Source organism: Staurois parvus, unplaced genomic scaffold (genome assembly GCF_062004578.1).
Source record: "Staurois parvus isolate SC_StPar_1 unplaced genomic scaffold, SC_StPar_1.0 ptg000287l, whole genome shotgun sequence".
Classification (NCBI taxonomy): domain Eukaryota; kingdom Metazoa; phylum Chordata; class Amphibia; order Anura; family Ranidae; genus Staurois; species Staurois parvus.
The window spans coordinates 6,209,086-6,225,578 of record NW_028318083.1 but is presented as its reverse complement, the minus strand read 5'-3'; the positions used below and the strand labels follow the sequence as shown (position 1 = coordinate 6,225,578).

Sequence of the window (16,493 nt, the reverse complement as noted above, 5' to 3'; positions counted from 1 at the left end):
AAAAAATAGCAGTGTTTGTATTCTTCTTTACAAACTCAAACATTCACTATATAAACTGAAAAATGTTTGAAGATTTTGCTTTCCTTTGAATCACTTAATGAATATTTAGTTGTATAAGCACTGTTTCTGAGAACTGCTGTACATCTGTGTTGCATGGAGTCAACCAACTTCTGGCACCTGTGAACAGGTATTCCAGCCCAGGATGATTGGACGACATTCCACAGTTCTTCTCTATTTCTTGGTTTTGCCTCAAAAACTGCATTTTTGATGTCACCCCAGAAGTTTTCTATTGGATTAAGATCTGGGGATTGGGCTGGCCACTCCATAACGTCAATCTTGTTGGTCTGGAACCAAGATGTTGCACGTTTACTGGTGTGTTTGGGGTCGTTGTCTTGTTGGAACACCCATTTCAAGGGCATTTCCTCTTCAGCATAAGGCAGCATGACCTCTTCAAGTATTCTGATGTATTCAAACTGATCCATGATCCCTGGTATGCGATAAATAGGCCCCACACCGTAGTATGAGAAACATCCTCATATAATGATGCTTGCGCAACCATGCTTCACTGTCTTCACAGTGTACTGTGGCTTGAATTCAGTGTTTGGGGGTCGTCTGACAAACTGTCTCCGGCCACTAGGCCCAAAAAGAACAATCTTACTTTCATCAGTCCACAAAATGTTGCGCCATTTCTCTTTAGGCCAGTCAATGTGCTCTTTGGCAAATTGTAACCTCCTCAGCACGTCTTTTTTTCAACAGTGGGACTTTGCGGGGGCTTCTTGCAGATAGCTTGGCTTCACATAGGCGTCTTCTAATTGTAACAGTGCTCACAGGTAACTTTAGACCTTCTTTGATCTTCCTGGAGCTGATTGTTGGCTGAGTCCTTGCCATTTTGGCTATTCTTCTATCCATTTGAATGGTAGTTTTTCACTTTCTTCCACGTCTTTCAGGTTTTGGTTGCCATTTTAAAACATTTGCGAACATTTTTTCTTCACTTCTTTATATGTTTTCCCCTCTCCAATCAACTTTTTAATCAAGATACGCTGTTCTTCTGAACAATGTCTGGAACGACCCATTTTCCTCAGAATTTCAGAGAGGAATGCACTGTAACCAGCATGTACAACATTTGCTGCTTTCCTTCCTTAAATAAGGGCAATAATTGCCACCTGTTTTTCAAAGAATGAATGACCTCACTAATAGAACTCCACACTGCTATTATTTTGAACATGCCCCTTTCAATTAGTGATTCAATTACACAGAATCAGCAGCATGCATGTCATGACTGTTGGGTCTGTTGGATTTCTATTACTCTACTACACCTGCTAGTAAATTATTTGCCATGTAGAAATATCATTTCTACCAAAAACAGTGATTGATCAGGTTAGTGATGTCTGACTGCTATTATTTTGAACACAACTGTATATATACTGGAATTTTATTTTTTTTATTTTTATACTAGTAATTGTAGTATTCAGCACTTTGTGGTGAACCTCCATTACTCCCTTTGGAGTACAATGCAATAAAGTTTCCATTTTTTATTGAAAGACTTTTTGAAATGATGAAAAAAGGTAGATAGCAATCAGCTATGTAAAGTATATGTGTTTTCTTCTTCATGTGACGGTGGCAGAACATGCAGGTATAGTAATGAAAAACAGAGAACTAGCATTCAACTGTATTCACATTGCTTAGTTCCTCTGCCCCTAAAGACTAATGATTGTCATTTCAAATGAAGGAGTTTTCAAGCAGTAATTAGAGTACCTCCACTCTGGAAAAATGAGCACAGGGGGCACCTTTGAACAGTAGCATTGTCAGTCTAGGGGAAGGGGAGTGCTAGCTGTACTTCCAAATTTAAATACACAAAAGCCAAACTCTAGATCACACTTTAGAAGGCCTCATGCACACTGGGCATTATAAAAAACGCCAGTAGCGTTAGCTGTAGAATGCTGCAATAAAAACGGGAGTTTTTTTGTGTTTTTTTAGCATTTTTGCATTAGCTTTTTCAGCATTTTTTATTGTTTATCAGCGTTTGCGTTTTTTAGCAAAGCTACATGCCCACAAATTCTTTAGGGTCAAAAACCCCCATAAACGCTGGATAGCCACGTATTTTAGTGTTTTTCAGCTTTTCTCCGCATTAGAGCGTTTTTACAGCTAGAAAACTTGTCTTGAAACCCACTAGTTCTGCAATAAATGTTTGCATTTTGGGTTTAATATGGCTTTATTAATAAATCATTCTTAGCAATGTAGTCACTGATCATTTTTTAACAGTTCTGTCTATACCTAAACTGTATATAATTTCCCATTGACATTTTGTTGACATTGCAGAGAAACTGGCTCATAGAGTAGAAAAGTATGCATATTTATGCTTTACCATTTTACCTCTTGCACTTTTATTGAATGGTGTTATTCATCAGTTTGCAGCATGTTTAGGCTGAAGCCATCAGTTTTATCTTGCTATCGACTGTCATTTTTCATGATGTAAGTATGCAGAGGTGCCTCAAGTAGCAGACATTCTCCAAGGTAAAAAAAAAATCAATCTTCGTACTGGAAGATAAACCTTGCTTTATGCAGCTGAGATTTGTTGTTATTAAAGACATATATGGGCTAAATTCACTCCATGCTTAATTGAATTTCTAGTGGTACTGCTAAAGGGCTGGAACTATATGCCTTCTGACAGGTCGTTTTGTCAGCATTACAGAGCTAAGAGAATCTACAAGGAGACTGTTCATTTTAAACAAAATGAATAAATAATTAGGGGACGTGTTTTTGCTTGCACCCATCTGATTGAAGCATATAATGATATCTTAAGTGCCTTGACGTTAACGTAGTAAGATGTACAAATATTTATTAATGGTAAATGTGAATTGATAAGGGAGCCCTTGAGTGATACACACCAGCAAGTTTTAATATGTGCTGCCATCTCTGGACATAACTGAAAGGTTACAGAGAACTCTAGGGAACGTCATAGTCTTACTAGTTATTCGATGCTACAGAAATAGAGTTATTTCACATTTTAGGCTGTTGCGCTGTGGTTCACCAGAAAATAAATATTACAGACACACGAATATATACAGCTTTCTGATGTATCTCATGATGGTTACAGTACTAAAGTTAAAAATGTTGAGTTTTATATAACACTTACCCTGTAGGAATGGCATGTAGAAGTCTATTCCCATTGTGTATTATACAGAAGTACATTCCTTGGAGTTAGCCATAATATGCAGAAGCCTTTTTCCCAATGGGCAATGTCTTATATAAAGATATATTTTCTGATGGTTAGCATAATAAGCAGAGAACTTCCCCCAGTGGTCATTTAAATATACAGATACAGAGGAAATTTTCTATCATTCAGCATAGTATATAGAAGTGGAAATTGTATTATACAAAAGTACTCTGGTGGTCAGGAATAAACCTGAAAAAAAAAGTAACGTTGCAGCTTGCTAGTCCTTAGATGTGATGACTGCTTTGGTTTTTATTTTTCACGCTAAGAACATTTTCTTTTAACTTTAGATACACTTTAACTATTGTAATTTATAGTATCCTTTGTACCTATCATAAGAACACCTCATACTGTACGTTGTGATCAATTTATTCATGATTGTTTCTTTCTTTTGTCCACCTCTAAATATTCATAGCTGAAATTAGCAAGAGAACTAAGAGGGTGCAGCAGATGTTGAGATGATCCAGATAGCTCTTTAGATTTGAAACCATCTCTCCTTTCTTGTTTTATAGTCTGTACATATGAAACGTGGTTCTTCATACAAAGACCATATTCAGCTTCCATTGTTGCATTATTTTTATTAAAGTAGCCATATGACACATCAATAATAACAACACATGCAGCACTACAAATGGTTAATATAAAGTAACATATAAAGTAATAAGTGATGGGCTACTGGTGCTTAGTAGTGATTGATAAGTGTCCTCATAACATGATACAATAGTCCCAATAAGCCGTGCAAAAGTGGTTGACTCCGTGCTGAAAAGTGTCTAATATTATGCACTCACCAGAAAGCGCATAATATGCGCATTTGAGTTGTCAGACCACTCCTGGTCCTAGAAAGCTGAACCTGTGTGGATCATCTGGCAAGCTGTCACTCTGATGGGGATAACCTTTTCCTTGGCCAGCAGGGGGATTCCAGACATCCAGAGACCCTTAATAACACTGATCCAGGTTCCTCACCCAGGGCACTCATATGAGGTATCCACCAGGGTTGTAGTCTCCACCAAGTGCTTCCAGCTCTCCTGCCAGGGCTCTGTCTTCAGACTTGCAGTAATAGCTACTGCTATTCCACCTCCAGCACTGGAGCTACTAACTACTAAGCACCAGTAGCCCATCACTTATTACTTTATATGTTACTTTATATTAACCATTTGTAGCGCTGCATGTGTTGTTATTATAGTGTGAAGGTTTGAGGTTTGTGCCTTTCATGCCAGCTGCTTGCTATCCATCTCCAAGCGCTCGTTAATTATTCTTTCTGCTGTATATGACACATCAATTGGTGCTTGCCTAGGACAGCCTTATGTATAAATATACCCCTGATCTTGTCACATGTAGATAAAAAGATTTTGGATCCATTTACATGTAGCGAGAATGATATAACCATGAACTTAAATTCTCCTATATTGTTATACAGTATTTATACATAGCAGTGGTCCCCAAACTGTGGTCTTTAGGCCATATTTGGCCCTTTGCTTATATTTAACTAGCCCTTGGGAAACTTCACCTCTCATTGACAATGTAATGGTACTATGTCTTCCACTGAAACCAATGATGGGGCACTATTCTTCCCATGGTAACCATCGTTGGACATCGTTTTTAACAATGACACTATTAATGACACACTATGAGGTTGATTTAGGGCAGCACAGTGGCTTAGTGGTTAGCACTTCTGCCTTGCAGTAATTGGGTCATGGGTTCAATTCCCAACCATGGCGCCTCCTGCATGGAGTTTGCATGTTCTCCCGGGTTTCCTTCGGATACTCCAGTTTCCTCCCACACTACAAAGACATGCTGGTAGGTTAATTGGCTCCTGTCTAAATTGTCCTAGTTTCATCCCTGGCCATGCGGGATTTCCTGTATGGTAGGGGTTGGGGAAAGACATGGCAACCTAGCCTGTAAAATAATTGCTAAGAGAATTCATGGAAAAAGACGCTTACAAGTGACAGTCCATGCAATCGCCAAGGGTCGGATACGACTGGATAGATAGATAGATAGATAGATAGATAGATGAGGTTGATTTACTAAACATGGAGAGTGAAAATCTGGTGCAGCTGTGCATGGTATCCAATCACCTTCTAAGTTAAGCTTGTTCAATTAAGCTTTAGCAAAAAAACTTGGACGTTGATTAATTTCTATGCAGAGCTGCACCAGATTTTGCACTCTCCAGTTTTAGTAAATCTACCCCTATGCCTCCCACTTTTAGTAATAATGGGACACTTTCCATTGACACCAATAATATTCATCCTCCACAAAACCTGGGTATTGTTTGCTCCCATGGACAAAGGGGTGTATTTTTACTCTCACTGGCCACAGTATGGCCACTTGGCCTCATTCACACCCAAGACCCGTAGTCCGTAAGTGGGCCGGGTGTTTAAATTTCCACAGACACAACTGCTTGTCTCATTTTGACAGCCATGTGGGTTCAGTTGTGTGGCCACACTGCTCACCTGCATGGCTGTCAAATTGATATGAGTGGCCAATTCACATGGCCAATTTAAGGAATAATTGCATCAGTGCACATTTTTTTAAATTCTTTTTTTATGAAATGATTTTTAACAGGCAAAGAGAACCAAACAATAGGTTCATCAAAAGATGATAGGCAACATGTACAATGACATTTTACAGAAATCAACTTTGTGCAAAAGGAAAACAATAGGTTTCCACTAAATTGTCAAAAGCACGTAGAAAATAAAACTGCACTTGAATCAGACTATCGGATTTTCTGGGGTTCAAGTAGAGTTCTAATCAACATAAAGGGATGAGAGGCAATGAACAGACAATGCAAACATGACTTATGAGTTGAGAGTATAAAAAATTGCTGTCAGAACGAGAGAACGAGTCCAGCCGGTATCGGAGAGAAAATATAAGAAAAGAAAAATGAGAATGAGTAAGGCAGTGAGTAAAGGGACCCGGCGAAAGGGGCCCATCAGCTCCATGAGAATGAGGGGAGAAGGAGAGCAAGATCAAAAGGCAATGGTATGGGAGCCAGAAAACAAGCAGTAAAAGAGCCGGAAGGAGAGAGAAAGTCAGGAGAAGAAAAATACACAAGGAGCAAGTCACCGTCCCTCCCAGGGCAGTCAAAAAAGAGCAACTGAAAGAAAGAAAGGCTCAATGAGTATGAGAAGATTCAACCAGGTAAGCCTCTGTGAAAACATAATATTGGTAGGGGCGCCAGGTGTCTCAAAAGGCCTCCTCCCTATCATAAAGAGTGGCAGTGAGGTTCTCTATATTCCTAAACTCATTGAGCTCAGAAAACCACAAGGAAAGAGTTGGAGAGCGGTCAGGCCTCATTGCACATTTGACTGAACCCATAAAGTATTAGGGACAGTGGTCTTTTGTTTCAAGAGTTTGAAAATCTCTTATATAAAGTGATTATTTTATAGTATGTATGCTAAATGTACTGCTATAAACTTTTATCAGGCATATATGTTGACCATTTTTTAGCAATCACTGATACATAGTCATTGTCATAGTTATAGTCATTCCTTAAACTGAACCTCTCCAAAACCGAGTTTCTTGTCTTCCCTCCAGCCCGGACACCACCCCCCATTGACTTCTCCATCATGTCCAACAACGCCACCATCAAACCCGCCCCGCAGGCCAGAGTACTTGGTGTCATTTTGGACTCCAACCTATCCTTCCAGCCCCAAGTCCAATCTTTAACAAACTCGTGCAGACTCCACCTCCGCAACATCGCCAAAATACGCACGTTCCTAACCCCAGAAACCACTAAACAGCTCATCCACTCCCTCATCATATCACGACTCGACTACTGCAACTCCCTCCTCACTGTCCTGCCTCGCCGCTGGCTATCCCCACTTCAGTCGATCCTGAATACGGCTGCCAGACTCATTCACCTTTCCAACCGCTCCGTTTCCGCCACCCCCCTCTGCCAATCCCTCCACTGGCTTCCGATTGCGCAATGGATCAAATTCAAAATCCTAACACTGACGTACAAAGCTGTCCACCATACTGCCCCGAACTACATCACTGACCTAATATCCAAGTACCGCCCAACACGCACACTCCGCTCCTCACAAGACCTCCTTCTCTCTAGTTCCCTGGTCTCCTCCTCCCATGCCCGCCTCCAGGACTTCTCCAGGGTGTCACCCATCCTCTGGAACTCCCTGCCCCAACCCATCAGATTATCACCTACTCTCCTCTCCTTTAGGCGCACCCTGAAAACCCATCTCTTCAGGGAAGCCTACCCCACCCCCTGCTAACTTGCCGACCTCCTCCACTCTTCCTACCACTCCATCCCCCACAGCTATCTCCTCCTGTGCCACCATCCCCTCCCTCCTAGATTGTAAGCTCGAAAGAGCAGGGCCCTCAATCCCCTCATGTTTTGCATTGTATTGGTATTGTTCTGTCACATGTTCTGTCCCCCTCTGTAATGTACAGCGCTGAGCGAACTATTGGCGCTTTATAAATACTGTATAATAATAATAATAATTGTAACCATAAAAGTAACAGATAGAAGAGACTCACACTATGGGGTCTATTTATTAAAAAAAAAAAAAAAATTTGGACTAACGTCAGATGCATTTGCACAGTCATCACAAATTCTGACCGTATTTTCCTTAAAATGTTAATTTCCTATGATTGTTAGCTTTAATGGTTATATTGTGTTTTTCTTTTCCCTTAAACACCTCAACCAGGAAACTACTGTGTTATGACCACTATATGGAGCTGAGAATTATAAGAAATCAACACATTAATCAAAGTATGGTCAGAATTCATGATGGCTGGACAAATGTTTCTGACATTCATCTAACAATTTTGAACAAAAATGATAAACAAACCCCTATGTCTTAAATACACAGTGCATACTATACAACCCTGATGTTACTCCAGGTTGGCTGCAAAACTGGTGTTGTTGATCATGTCTAGTTGCAATTTCAGTTAAGTAAATATTTCATGGTGTCTTTTACACTTTTTTCCTTTGGTCTTCTCTCTCATTCTCCATTCCACTGATATTTGTTCGTCTGTGTGTACCTTTAACAAGCAAAAGTAAAGGGCACCAATAATAGAAGCATCTAGTTATGTAACATATTCATTACTGGACCTTAGTTTTTGGAGAGTTGAGCTTGCTGAATCTAAAGTTCATGGAGAGAGAATAAGGTTATCTATTTTTAAGATTAACAAAATATCTTCCTATTAGTAACCTTGGTAAAGGTCTCCAGTAGACCAAAGTGTTGCTGTGTTTCAGATGAGTAGAACACATTCTTAAGAATACAAGACCAGGTGTTGCAACTGACCTTCTGTCCTGTACAGTACATTTTATTGGACACCCTTGATTTCCTAAAAGTCACATTTTCTGTTTAATTTTTGCAATCTGTGTTATGTTTTTAGCTTAGAAAAAGGAAGGTAGGTTGCCCTTTTGTAAAAGAGCAAGTTTTAAAACATGCCAAATCATTTGAGCTACATGCTGCACACTTTCAATGTGTCTGCAGGTATTTCTGCCTAATCAATAGAAATATGAAACAAGACACAAGCATCGGGAAATATCTGGAAGACGTCAAGATCACCAACTTCATATGACAGTTCACGTATCTGTAGCACTGATCTCTTTCATGCTGTCTTCATACATACACACTCTTGTGTATTCCACTTCAGCTGTATCTGTTCCAGTAGACCACTCAGACAATTTATCAGTCCAGTACTCTAGGGAGTCTGCTCAGAGGTTTCTTTATAAAACAGCAGCATGTGTAAACCAAGTTTTCACTCATCGTTACTACCAACAAATACAAATTATTATACTCTCCTTTTACAAATTATCTGCATTTAAAAATTGAGGTATTTGATATTTTATTTTACATCTGTACACAGTCTATTTTTATTTTGCTGTTCATTTTAGACTAAGGAAAGCTAAGGTTGCCCATAACTGGGGAGATTGTTCATTAAGATTAATAGACAGGGTGATAAAACATTTCACTGTGGCTTATAAATAGTGATATATCCCTTTCTGTGGGAACAATCCTAATCTTTTGCATTGACTTTATTTTTGTAAATCCTTGTGAGGAATAATTAGCATGCTTGCTCACACTTGTTTGTTTCTTATCATTAACAACTTAAGTTCTGGAAGATTTTACCCCCTTCATGACCAGGCCATTTTTATCTATTCAGCACTGTGCTATTGTAATTGGCAATTGTACGGTTATGCAACCCTATACCCAAATGTACATTTTATAATTTTTTCACACAAATAGAGCTTTCTTTTGGTGGTAATTGATCACCACTGGGCTTTTTTATTTTGTTTGTTATACAGTCAGGTCCATAAATATTGGGACATTGACACAATTCTAACATTTTTGGCTCTATGCACCACCACAATGGATTTGAAATGAAATGAACAAGATGTGCTTTAACTGCAGACTGTCAGCTTTAATTTGAGGATATTTACATCCAAATCAGGTGAACGGTGTAGAAATTACAACAGTTTGCATATGTGCCTCCCACTTGTTAAGGGACCAAAAGTAATGGGACAATTGGCTTCTCAGCTGTTCCATGGCCAGGTGTGTGTTATTCCCTCATTATCCCAATTACAATGAGCAGATAAAAGGTCCAGAGTTCATTTCAAGTGTGCTATTTGCATATAGAATCTGTTGCTGTCAACTCTCAAGATGAGATCCAAAGAGCTGTCACTATCAGTAAAGCAAGCCATCATTAGGCTGAAAAAACAAAACAAACCCATCAGAGAGATAGCAAAAATATTAGGCGTGGCCAAAACAACTGTTTGGAACATTCTTAAAAAGAAGGAACGCACCGGTGAGCTCAGCAACACCAAAAGACCTGGAAGACCACGGAAAACAACTGTGGTGGATGACCAAAAAATTATTTCCCTGGTGAAGAAAACACCCTTCACAACAGTTGGCCAGATCAAGAACACTCTCCAGGAGGTAGGTGTATGTGTGTCAAAGTCAACAATCAAGAGAAGACTTCACCAGAGTGAATACAGAGGGTTCACCACAAGATGTAAACCATTGGTGAGCCTCAAAAACAGGAAGGCCAGATTAGAGTTTGCCAAACGACATCTAAAAAAGCCTTCACAGTTCTGGAACAACATCCTATGGACAGATGAGACCAAGATCAACTTGTACCAGAGTGATGGGAAGAGAAGAGTATGGAGAAGGAAAGGAACTCCTCATGATCCTAAGCATACCACCTCATCAGTGAAGCATGGTGGTGGTAGTGTCATGGCGTGGGCATGTATGGCTGCCAATGGAACTGGTTCTCTTGTATTTATTGATGATGTGACTGCTGACAAAAGCAGCAGGATGAATTCTGAAGTGTTTCGGGCAATATTATCTGCTCATATTCAGCCAAATGCTTCAGAACTCATTGGACGCCGCTTCACAGTGCAGATGGACAATGACCCAAAGCATACTGCAAAAGCAACCAAAGAGTTTTTTAAGGGAAAGAAGTGGAATGTTATGCAATGGCCAAGTCAATCACCTGACCTGAATCCGATTGAGCATGCATTTCACTTGCTGAAGACAAAACTGAAGGGAAAATGCCCCAAGAACAAGCAGGAACTGAAGACAGTTGCAGTAGAGGCCTGGCAGAGCATCACCAGGGATGAAACCCAGTGTCTGGTGATGTCTATGCGTTCCAGACTTCAGGCTGCAATTGACTGCAAAGGATTTGCAGCCAAGTATTAAAAAGTGAAAGTTTTTGATTTATGATTATTATTCTGTCCCATTACTTTTGGTCCCATAACAAGTGGGAGGCACATATGCAAACTGTTGTAATTCCTACACAGTTCACCTAATGTGGATGTAAATACCCTCAAATTAAAGCTGACAGTCTGCAGTTAAAGCACATCTTGTTCATTTCCTTTCAAATCCATTTTGGTGGTGTATAGAGCAAAAATGTTAGAATTGTGTCGGTGTCCCAATATTTATGGACCTGACTGTATAAACAAAAAAAGAATGATTTTTTTTTAAAACCCAATAATTTCCTGCTATAAAACACATTCAGTAAAAATATTTAAGAAATCAAATGTCTTCATAAATTTAGGCCAAAATGTATATAAGTGTATATTAATTGGTTTGTGTGAAAGCTATAGTATCTACAAACGATTGATTATATAAGGAATTTTTATTTATTTCATACTAGTAATGGCAGTGATCAGCGACGCAGGCTAAATGCACACTAGCATTTTATTAAGCTCCTTGAAGTTCTGCTCCTAGAAGCTAATAGTGTCATCCTATGTGTCTATGCACACTATTTTATGCTAGAAGTGTTTTTCAAGCTTCAGAGTTTAGAAGCAGAAAAAAAATTATTTTGTAGAGTTTTTAAGAGCATTTTCCCAGCAGAAAAAAACATGAACACTCCTGAACGCTACCAAAACACTCCTAACGGCTTCTTTCTAGTCTTTTTTTATGTACTATAGAATGTTAAGAAAACACTCCTAAATGCTACTAAAATGCTACTACAAGCCAACACGAAAATGCTATTATCAGCGTTTTTTATCCAGCGTTGTTTTCTAGCATTTTTTGAGCTTATAAAAAATGCTAGTGTGCATGTATTCTTATAGTGGGACTGTGATAGTGTGGGGGGCAATCTGATACTAACTGACACTTTGTGAGAACTATCTGCCTCTGACATCTCCAGTAACACTAATACAGCAATCCGTGCTAATAACATGCACTATCACTGTACTAACGACACTGGCTGGGAAGGGGTTAACATCTAAGGGAAATCAAGGGGTTAATTGTGTGCCTAATAATGTGTAATGTGTGAATGTGTGTAATATGTGCTGCTTTTTACTACAGATCAATTTGTTTCTTCTCCCTGCTTTGCAGTGGGAAAAAACAAAGCAATTGTTCCATCTGTATAGAGCCTTGTGTTGTTTGTCATTCAGCAGGTCCCAGCCATGAATCATTGGCTGGGATCTGCTGACATACTCCCGCTGTGTCATATCACAGGGGAGTAGGCGGGCGAATTCGCTAGTGCACGCCGGAAACAGACAGCAGTGAACAGGTATGTTGCTGTTCCTGTAGGAGCCACCCTACCGCAGAATATGTTCTGCGATGGGTTGGCAAACAGTTAATACTGCTTGATATTATAAGTGATACTTCTAATGCTTCTGTATCTTATAAATGGGATGAGTGGGGATAAATGGAGAAAGAATCCGTGTGCTTGAATTGAGATTTCCACCAGGTTGGGAGGATCCATGTTGAGCAGATGTTCACTAGCAATTTGCCCAGCTAAACTAATCTGTTCTTATGTAAATTGAAAAAGGGATCCTTTGGAAACTTTACTAGTCCACTTGCTAGACCTCTAGACAGCATTGTGTGGGCACAATGGGAATCCCACTTTTTTGATGGCAGTAGGCACAAGAGATTATTGGGGAGAGATTCCCTTGGATGATATTGCTTTAATAAGGAAGTATAGCAGCTCTTTTTGCACCAGGTTAGGTCATGGTAGGAAAGTCCAACCACCTGATTTGCATTCCTGGTCTGGGTCAGTGACATAAAAAGTTTTTAAGCTACTAGAACAGCATGGGAGCCAGACAAGTTTTTTTTTTTAAGAAATGGAAGCCTACATATTACCAGGTTTCCTTCAGTGTCAAGTGAATCGAGCTCAAGCAAACTAGTGATAAATGTGTCTCATTATAGTACCCAAACCTCTATTGTTGATGCTGCATAGGATGAACCATCTGCCCTAAATAACAACTAGTCATCTGTTATCAAAATAAGGAAGACGAAAGCCCAACTAAACCCCTGCTATTTATTAATGTAATGCAGTCAGGCTGAATATAAAGTAATACATATTGGGCTCTTTGGCTTCTTTTAACTGCTAAGTGCTGCAGTAAGGGTTACAATACTGTGTCAACCATGGCTGTCACACAAATCATCCATCTGGCTCTCTAGCAGTCTGACATGCCCCCTATACACTGCTCCAATCAACAGCTCAGCTAGGGGATCCAGAACACTGTTAATTAGAGCAGTGTTCAGGGGAAAGGGCTAATTTAGAGCACTGGAGAGCAGGGGAGCTGCTCCCTATGAGATAACATCAGTCTCACTCTTCGATGTGCTGCCAGCACAGAGTTTTACCTTTTCTGCAACACTTAGTAGTTCAAAAAAAGTAAAGGAACCCCATATTAAATATTGTATATGCAGCCTGGCTGCATTACATTAATACATAGCAAAGGTTTAGTTGGGTTTAAAATATTACAATGAAATGTTTGTACTCTTTATGGATTTTTTTAATGTTCTTTTTCTTGTTCGAACATTTTATTAGTAATCGAAATAACATGAACGTGTCGTCAACAAAATATTATGATGAACATAGATGGGTATAATGAATTGAATATAAAATAATAATGAGAACAGGTAAGATGTTTATAAAACAGAGATAAGTTTGCCAAATGTAGTACAAAATCAAGCAATGGTTCAAAGAGGAAGAATGGATTTTTATTTTTTTTTACAAATGGTATGCTTAGCTGCACATTGTTGGGTTTTGAAATTCCTTTTTATTTTTTTATGTAATTAATAATATTATACTTATTCTTTTCCCAGGACTCGGAGAGTTAGTCATTGCTACCGCATTAGATATCGACACATAGAGCGTACTCTGACACAAGACGAAGTCAGCATATTACATAAGAAAATTGGACAATCAGCAATACAAGAGCTCGGTGTGGAAGGAAGATTTTAAATCATCTTATAAATAATGTAAACTGTTAATCAAGGCTTTCCTGATTTATAATGTATTAAACAATTGATTTAGGCTGTGGATATTTGTTTTTTTTTTTACAGTGTCTTTATGTCGGTTTGTATTCCTTTTTAGTCTCTAGATACATAGATGCTTTACCTTAGGAATATAAAATGACTTTTTTTAAGTAGTTATTGTATACAGATGCTGTAGAACTAAAAGACACAACTTTATAAGTGTGATGTGTGTCCTTGAATAGCATCTACTTGACTTTCTGCAATACAATAACAAGCTAACACATTTATTACTACTCTATTCCTGGTTACCTACTTGATATGGTGTTTGGGCTTATGGACACCTTCCAGCTTTTGGCCTGCCTTCAAAGCCCCTTAGCAAATCTCTTGTGTGATCTTAAGCATGGAATTATAACGTCTAGTAAAATGCCTGTCCTAAACAAACCATTTACTGGTTATAAAAAGCCAGTATGAACGCAGTGCGAAAACGTAATTCACAAATGGCTTTGAAGCCCTTTGGCGGCACAGATGATGCTGAGAATGTTTACAGTCTGTCTCTCTTAAAGACAACATCACTAGCAAGGCCAAAATAATCTGCCAAAGGACAAAAGAGGGAATGGAACCAAAGACTGTTAATTAAACCAAAAAATACTTTAAACAATATACATTTTGAATGACTCATTTTCCATCCATGATTTATTTTCATACATAAATGAACAAAATGAGTGATGCTTATTATGTCATTTGTGTTGCTAGTTAACAGTTAATATATAAAAGTCATTTTTAGACAAACTGGATGATTGGACTTTCTACAGCTTACTACACACTAGTAGAATTATGTTTCAAATGCTTCATTTTAAGAACGTTTGTTTTTTGAATCCTTAGTGGGGTCAGATTGACATTCATTTTCGACTGCAGGGAACAGGAAATTTAAAGGGGCATGATGGTAGTTCTTTTTTTTTACACAAATCTGTAAGAATGGATTTCAGTGCTTTCTAATGTACTGAGAATTTTTGTAAAAATTTTTGTTAAAAAATCTAATAGTGTATAGCCAGCTTAAAGTTTATGTAAACCCTCACCTAGTAAAACAACCCATTCAGTTTCAAATAGAAATTGAAGTCAAAACATTTGTGTATGCATATAAAAACATTATAAATACCCGTTTTCCCTTTTATATAAGTGATCACATACCCTCTGTTCTCAGCTGTATAAGGAGCTCAGAGAGCTGTCGGAGGAGAAGTAGCAGTACTCAGGTCTTCCCAGCAAATGACTGTGTGTGGGTGGGTGTTAGCACCAGTCTGATCATTGGAAGAGACCAAGCTGAGTTCCCAGCACAGCCAGAACACTGACCACACTTTGCTGTCATGCCTAGCGTGATCAGTTTTTAATAGGAAAGCTGAGGGACGGGAAGGAACACCAGGGATTTCAGACAAAGGAAGCAATACAAAGAGAACAGGACACTTTTTCAGTACATGGTACAGCAGGCACATATCAGGAATATGTAATGTTGAGTTAATATATATATAAGTCACTGATACACAGCTTAGAAGAATAGGTATTATGACTTCACGGTGACCTTGTTGACGTCGTCAGTGTTTAGGTGAGTGTCACAAAGTATCGAAGCCAAGGACATGCAGTCAACCAGCATTTCTGGAAGGAATTCAGCACTGGAAGCTTCTGTATTTTTGTCAGTGTAGGTTGCCTTAACAATATTTCTCAGTTTCTGAAGCTGGGAGGCCTTTTACAATACACATAAACTTCTCTTTATACCCTGCTTTAAAAGGATTCTGTCATGTGAGAATCATGAATACTGTCAGTTCTGAGCTCTCCTTTTGAGAATTCAATGAAGCTTTGGCTTCAGTGCTTTCTAACTCATGATTCGAAACAAATATATAGAAAAGCAATTCCTATACTTTTCTAACAATCATATACAGCATGCCCATTTCAGATCTGTTACTCAAAATGATTAAGTCAGACACTGCCAAGCAAGTAGAATTGTATTCAAGACAGGGATGCTGTTAGAAATTACAGGGCCTCATACAGCCTACTTGATAGCACACCCCCCACAAAAAAAAAATTAACCACTTTCCCTCCACCTTATACCAGAAATACAGCTAAGGGGGTGCACGGCTGTGCAAAATCATGTCCATATACGTGAGCTGTATTTCTGGGTAGAGGGCGTGTGCGTGCCCTACCTGTGCCGCTGTTGGCTGCTGGAGATGTCAATCACCAGGTCCCAGCTAGCGATTCCTGGCCGGGACTCAGTGATCATCGGCAGGGCTGAGTGGGGAGAGATCTGTGTGTGAACAACACAGATCTCTCTCCTGTCAGCATGGACATGCTGCTTTGTATCTCTCTTCACAGCAGAGAGATACAAAGCAGCATGTCTCCCTAGTAAAACACAACACAGCACACAGTTAACCCTTTGATCGCCCCAGATGTTAACCCCTTCCTGGCCAGTGTCATTAGTACAGTGCCAGTGCTTTTTATTAGCACTGTACTAGTGTCATTGGGATGTCAATGGTTATTAGTTGCCACCCAGTGTACAGCGTTGCATGACCGCACAATTGTCAGTTAAAGTAACGCAGTGCCGTATCGCA

At 39.2% G+C, this 16,493-nt stretch overlaps 1 protein-coding gene across 2 annotated transcripts in view; it reads left to right on the top strand.

Moving 5' to 3' along the window:
• FARS2 (phenylalanyl-tRNA synthetase 2, mitochondrial) overlaps positions 1-13,960 on the top strand; it is a 537,715-nt gene extending 523,755 nt beyond the window's left edge. For both annotated transcript variants that reach the window (XM_089682201.1, XM_089682200.1), the window contains one exon: positions 13,744-13,960. In XM_089682201.1, coding sequence (XP_089538327.1) covers positions 13,744-13,758 — 15 coding nt within the window. In that variant the 3' untranslated portion in view covers positions 13,759-13,960. The remainder of the gene's footprint in view (positions 1-13,743) is intronic.
• The last annotated feature ends 2,533 nt before the right edge of the window (positions 13,961-16,493 follow it).